At 40.4% G+C, this 6,814-nt stretch overlaps 1 protein-coding gene across 1 annotated transcript in view; it reads right to left on the bottom strand.

Moving 5' to 3' along the window:
- Positions 1–2,041: 2,041 nt before the first annotated feature.
- spegb (striated muscle enriched protein kinase b) overlaps positions 2,042–6,814 on the bottom strand; it is a 41,057-nt gene continuing 36,284 nt past the window's right edge. Inside the window, exons 38-41 of the mRNA XM_061053837.1 lie at positions 6,531–6,754; positions 4,839–4,914; positions 4,413–4,562; positions 2,042–3,927 (exon numbers count right to left, since the gene is read on the bottom strand). Of these exons, the coding sequence (XP_060909820.1) occupies positions 3,663–3,927; positions 4,413–4,562; positions 4,839–4,914; positions 6,531–6,754 (715 nt within the window). The 3' untranslated portion in view covers positions 2,042–3,662. The remainder of the gene's footprint in view (positions 3,928–4,412; positions 4,563–4,838; positions 4,915–6,530; positions 6,755–6,814) is intronic.

The following is a 6,814-nucleotide window of genomic DNA, read 5'->3' as shown; positions in this document are numbered from 1 at the left end:
GTCATTGTCAGTGTGAGATCACTGATCTAAATCCATTGGCTCGTTGTGGCAAGCCCAGCAGCTCATGTTGTGCTGAGCAACTGACCAATAACGACAGAGCGGTTCGGCAGACCAATCAGAGCAGACTTGGCCCACGTGGGGTCTAACAGTGTGGGCTCAACAGAGTGCAGCTGACGGACTCAGAGAGGAGAGGGAGCAAGGAGGAGCAGTACATGAAAACAGAGACTTTTTTCAGACTTTAGCTATTGTGAACTTACAAAAGTAGGTACATAGATTAAATATACAAACCCCAAAAAGGGCATAATATGGGCTCTTTAACTGGTAGGTCGGGGGTTTGATCCCCGGCTCCTGCAGCCACATGTCGGATGTGTCCTTGGGCAAGACACATATTTACTGCTCTTCATGTCCACTGTACAAACTGCGACACTACTTCCATATATTTGTCATATTTCCTTTATTGTTCATAGCCTTAACAGCTGTCATGCCTTTTCCATGCCTGATTCAGAAAGTCCACAAAATAAAAAGCAGAAGCTATAACAAATACAGTCACTCAATAAATAAACAAATTGCGAACCACACACAAAGCAGCCACATCCATATAATCCAAATCAAAGAAGGTGTCATTCGTTTAACAAACTATTTTCTCTGTGTGTCTAATATCCATCACGAGGCACTGCAACACATTCCACAAAGTACGGCGGAGGATTTTCATACAAAATGTGGAGCGTTCAACATCTTTTGCAAAACCCTGTTGTCTGCTTACAAATAGTTGAGGTGTCATTTCATGTGATTCAAGAACATGATATACTGTATATTGCACAGACGTTTAGAATTGAATGCAACATTGCATTCTCATGCTGATCTTGCATGTTTTTCATTCCAGTTTTAAACGACTTTCCGGTGATTAACTTCTGCTCTGCATAGAGGGAAAAGACGTAGAGCTGCAGAAGAGGGTAGTATTTATCGAGCAGTAGCGTTAGAACATACAAAACTGGTCAAATGATTTCAGAAGAATTACCAACAATCTCTGCCAGTCTATACACAAATAAAAAGAACTCATGATTTTCCCAAATCTGTGCTGTGTGTAAAACACTCATCAGTGTCTGATGGTGATCGTTAATGCACTTTTTAACATCAATCCAACCTGTTGTGAACTGCTGTGCAAATCTGTACTCATCGATACAAGGATTTTTGTGCAAATGCTTTACATTCATGTCATAACTTCACAATGTAAGCAAAATGGAAGAGAGAATGAAACTTGAATTTACTGTAAATGAGTGAGGATGGAAAAGTCGAGTAGTGTGTTACTGATTTATGATCCGTGGAAAAGTTTGGAAAATGTACTTGTACAGACTGTATGCCTTTAGTAAGACTCCTCAAACAAATATTGAGGATGAACTGTCCTTTGGCAAAATTGGAAATGAGGTTTCTCCTGACAGGTGAGACTTAACTTTCTTTAGACACAGACTCAGGTCTTCAGAATAGTCCCTTAAGAGGAAATGTTAGTTTTTTTTTTTAGTTAACCAGCATTCTCTTGATGATAGAAGAATACAGATTAAAAAAATAATTGTATATATGGACTTGTAAAGAGATACATACCTCATGTAGAGAATTAAATACAAGCATGCTTCTCATTTCTGTTTCTTTGTTTACTGTCTCCTTGAGCTCCATGGATGCTGTTTCATTTCAACATTTATAGTTCTGTTTTGGACAAATTTGCACAAGTATTAGGGCGCACTCACACTAAGGCCCAGTTGCTCCGTACGGTGCTTAAGCACAATTGACCCCCCCCCCCCCATTCTCCCGTGGGCCTGCACTCACACTGCTCCAGGACTAACCGGGCCTGAGCACGGTTACCTCTTGTAGCCTTCATAGCGTCCCAATAAAACACATGCATGGCTTTATGAGATCATGAAGCTGGCTTAGTTCACAAGACAGGCGGACTCAAACAATAAAATAATTTAGAAAGGGACGCGTGGTCGAGTCCGTGTCTGCACATCGGGTTACAGTGAGTACAAGACAGCTACTTTACTGACTTTGGGGCTTATTTGGAGTCATTTTAGTCAGATACAGACAAAAGAATCCCTCCATAATGAAAGCTGTCCATGTTGTGTACCCCCGTGGTTGTCCTCAAATACATGAACATTTGAGGGTGAAACGTGCTTAGGCACGGTATGGATTGCCTAGTGTGAGTTGACCCTTAGTGTTGTACGAGCTGGTGTGTGACACATGCTTTAGGGAATACATTAAGAATATTGTAAGGGAAATATAATGCTGAATATACATTTTCTGTCTTATTTAAGTTTTATACCTTTTACTTATAAAACTTTATGCAATTTAAAAACTGTGATTTATAAAAACCAAATAAAGCAGATCCTCAGAGCAGTAGCTGTTAGCATTTGAAAATTACAGCAAAATTAAGAACACTCAAAGTTGTCTATTAAATATCCGCTCTTATTAAATATTCTATCTTAAATATTAAAGGTTTCTCTTTTTTTATGCTGACTAATGCTAAGTCTTAAAGGGCACTTGGATGCACCCCGGTGTCAACAGCGGTTTTTCGACTGCGACTCAATTCCCCACCCACCTCCTGAAAGAGTGTCTGTGTTTCTACATGGCTCATCAATCTGGACTGTTCACACTGGGCTGCAGTGACAGAGTGACGTTTACCTGGAAGCCAATGTGATGCTCGTTAGCTTATTTGTGCTGAAGGGACTCGAGTGACTGCTAACACAGTGACAGATCTGCAGTCCACATTTTCCCCAGGGCAAAAAAGATGACCTAATAACTAATTATATGGAATAAATTCTGCTTTTGAGAATACGAAAATACTTACTATCCTACTTTTGATCACGAGATATGAATTTTTTTGCTCATTATAGGAGTGCTTTTTCTTATAGCCCTTGCAGAGAATCCTCCGACACTTTTTAAAAACTCCAAACTGGAACAGCTACATTCTTACAATCCTGACCGTCAGTGAGATGCTACAGCAGTATAAAAACTCGGGAAACTGTAGCACAGATAATGCTGCTTTGATTCAATCTCATTTAAGATTATGAAGGGGAAAACATGTCTTCTAGGTTGTAGTTTATCTGGTACATAGAATTAGACATCATAGAATGAACCTCTGGTCAGGGTGATACTATTTGATTAGCTTTCCTTGCTTTCTATTCCTACATTGTCATCATTTTGTAAACTGGTAAAAATCCTTTTACTTTCATGACATAATGTTTTTAACATCCATAACATCCATGTTAGGCCTTTCATGGAGGGTTCTAACAATGTATTTAATAAGTGTCCCCTCTAATGGTGATAGAGTTGACCGTAAGAAAGGAAGTGTTTTATCTAAAAAGTATAACAAACCTTGAGGTACAAACACACAACATCCTGTCTGGTATGAACAAGGTCCACCATAAAAAAAATGCAGTCAGGCTCTTGTAACTTTGTAAGAGTTCCCTTCGGTGTTAAAGAATCTTTTTAAGATTTCTTTTCAGAACCAGAAAAGAAAAGAAAGTGACGTCTTTGAAGAACACAGCTGCTGCTGGTTTCTCTAGTTTCCTCTGACCAAGCTCAACAACTCAAACCTGAAGCGACAGACCCGCCTCGTGGCCCAGAGTCTGGTCCTCCTAAAGTCCTGCCAACAGGTTTGTGGAAGCCTCGTTTCACTGGGCGATGGGTGTTGTTGGTGTGGTGGGTGTAGTTGGCACATTCGGCGTGGCAGGGCTGGTGGGGGTTTGTGGTGAGCTCTGGTAGGACCGCAGGAGAACTTTGTGCTTGGTGGCCACCTGCTCTCGCCTGCGCTGCTGGTCGGCCAAGAATTCCTTGAGACGGGTGGTCGTAAAGGTGAGAGTCTGCCTACGAAGGCGCATCAGGTAGGCATCTTGAAGCCAGGAGTTATTGAAGCAGTCCTTAATGGAAGGGCGGGCCCTGTTGAAGACCAGACAGTGAGGGACCAAATGTAACGACACCTGTTTAAAATCAACACTGTACTTCTGTTGGCTTAATCTAAATAGGTCATTTAGAAACCCTAATATAAAAATTGCACAGAGAGTATGGAAGGAGTCTATGGAGGAGGAATCATACAGTACAGTATACAGATATTATCAGAAGCCAGCAGAAAAAGAGCAACACAAAAAATGGTTACCGCTCAAGCCTCCAGCAGAGACTGGCTGGATAGACATTGTGACCGATATCTGCGATGCTGGGATAAAAGGATTGTGCTTGTAACCTTGAGACGTGACAACTAAGCTGCTATTATATGAAAGCAAAAAAAATAGACAGAAACAAAGAGAAAGCACTAAAAAATCTATTTTGTTGTAAAATCAGGTCTGAAAAACAGGGAATAAAAAATACAAACCATGTAAAATTCTGCACAATATAATGATTACAAAAAGGATGAATATTCAGCTTACCAAGGGTAGCTACAGAGGATCTTTTTAAGGAACAGAGAGGCACTTTGGGACACATTCTGGTAGAGTTTAGATAGGTCAAACTTTGCCGCCTGGATCCTGGCTTCTGTCTCCTGAGGATCATTTTCTATAAAAGGTGACCTGCCGCTCAACCTGAAAAAAATCAGGGAGAAGTTCAGACACTAAAGAAACCCTTTAGATACCTTTAAACACAAAATGAACAAAGCACTGTCACATCTCAGATGGGTCACTAGGTCGGTTATGATTTAAATCAATATCACAAAGAGACAAAAAAGGCTGTTCACACGATTAAAATGACTGTAGAGACTATGCAGTGGACACATACTCAATCACAAGCCTCATTTCACATGGAGATTATGTCTTTTTAAAGAGGGCTTGCTGTGTGGAAGCTGTGAACGCTGTACTCACATGATGAAAGTCAATACACCCACGCTCCAGATGTCAGCTGGAGGGCCCACAACATCGCCTTTCAACATCTCTGGAGCTGCGAGGGGAAGAGAGGGGGAATGCAGAGCCTTCATCATTCTACACAGAACTTAAATTACATCTGCAGAAAATGTCTTTGAACCGCTGAAACGCTCGATTTATGATTAACTGCCTGTGATTCGCTGTGTGTACCGACTTCAAGGTGAGTTCAGCTTTCAGAAATGTGTGAATACAAAGTTTTAGTTAGTCCTGAATTCTCCTGTGTTTTCACAGCTAGTGCTCGCCCACTGACTAAACACTTACATAAACTGTCCGCATGAACAGGAATCACAGATCTGTTTCATTAGGCGAGATCTACAACCTATCAAGAGCTTTTAATTATACTCTTTCAGCTTAATTCTTTTATGCTTCTGGAAGTGTTTTTTGTGTCATAACTGTTCAGAAGTTGGTTCAGAAAAGATCACACCCTTCCAAAAATATTGTTTTCTACCCCAAAGGGGTTAAACGATTTGTACAGATAATTTTTACTATTTTAATCATTGGGGATCCCTACATTAACATCCAATGTTTCAACCGTTTCATCAATAAAATGGTATAGAACCGGGGTTCCCAATTCTTTCAGCCCTCGACCCCCCAAATAAGGTGCTAGAGACCGCAGACCCCTACTGTCCCTGGAGGCGGTTAAAACATGTAATGTTGCACACAGTGTGAACACAGAAAGGTCATCGTTCAAGTACAATGTCAGCTGTTCTGCTGTAAACACACTGATTAATTACCTACAAAACAAAAATGAAATGAAATGAAATCTCCTATTAGTCATGTTTTGGTCTCAAACTAGTAGTAACCTCTGGTGTTGAAAAATAATACCAAAGCAGAAGTGAAAAAAACTGCAGTTCCTCGAGTGTCCACCTGACACTTAAAACACCAGTGACTGCAGAAACCAATGAATCCCCATTACAGTACATGTATGCACCATACTATATTAAAATGATACACTTTAACAGCAGAAATTAAAAAGTTTACAGCCTGGAAAAAAAGACAAGTTTGGTCTCAAATGCTCTTTTCTTAATTGATACACACTATAGTTGGTGATTTTTTAATAACTCATCCATGTTGATTTTAATAAGCCCAAGAATTTACATAATTAGGGGCTGAGTTGACGAACAGGTGGACGTGATATTGCTGTTTGACAGGAGGCTTTAGACCCGCCCCCTCTCACCTCTGCCTGTGGCTAGATTGATAAAAACATAGGTAGATAGTATTTCAAACATGGCAACCAGCATCGTTGGGCTTCATAACACCTTTTCAAAACAATAAGTGACATCATTGAGACTAAGTCCATGTATCATAGAGTGTATGGTCTCAACCAGCTCCTATGGGAGAAACATGCCTTTTTAGCTGCCAGTCAGCTAGTTTCTAGCTTTGTATGTTAGCTGTCGTTGTTGGGCAGGTAGCTAGCAACTTACATTGGTGTAGATTTAGTCAAATTAAAATAGGCAAAAGATACTAAATAGCTCGTCAGTGTTTGGTAAATTGGCAAGATTGAATGATAGTTATCTATGAGTTTGAAATCGAGTGTATGCTTATGTTGAATTATTGCAATAAAAACAAAGGCAATAGCTGCTATAGTTTAAACATGAATAAATAAATTCCCAGTATTGTGTAAACTCTTACACATGTACTCCAGCGTTCCGATGGGAGGACTGAACTGCTTGAGGAAGAGTGGGTTGTAGGTCTGAGCGCTGCCAAAGTCGATGATCTTGATAACATTCATGTAGGTGACGATGATGTTCTCTGGCTTTATGTCCAGGTGGAGGATTCGTCGGGTGTGGAGGTAATCCAGACCCTGAAGGATTTGCACGATATAGGTGACGACGTCATCCTCTGAGTAACGGAACCTGAAACAAGACAGGAAGCAGCTCAGAGCAGCAGGTCTTTGATACATCTCTACATAAAAT

This window comes from Labrus mixtus, chromosome 13 (genome assembly GCF_963584025.1).
Source record: "Labrus mixtus chromosome 13, fLabMix1.1, whole genome shotgun sequence".
Taxonomy (NCBI): Eukaryota; Metazoa; Chordata; class Actinopteri; order Labriformes; family Labridae; genus Labrus; species Labrus mixtus.
Note: the sequence above shows the minus strand (reverse complement) of the source record. Positions and strands in the feature narration are given on the sequence as shown.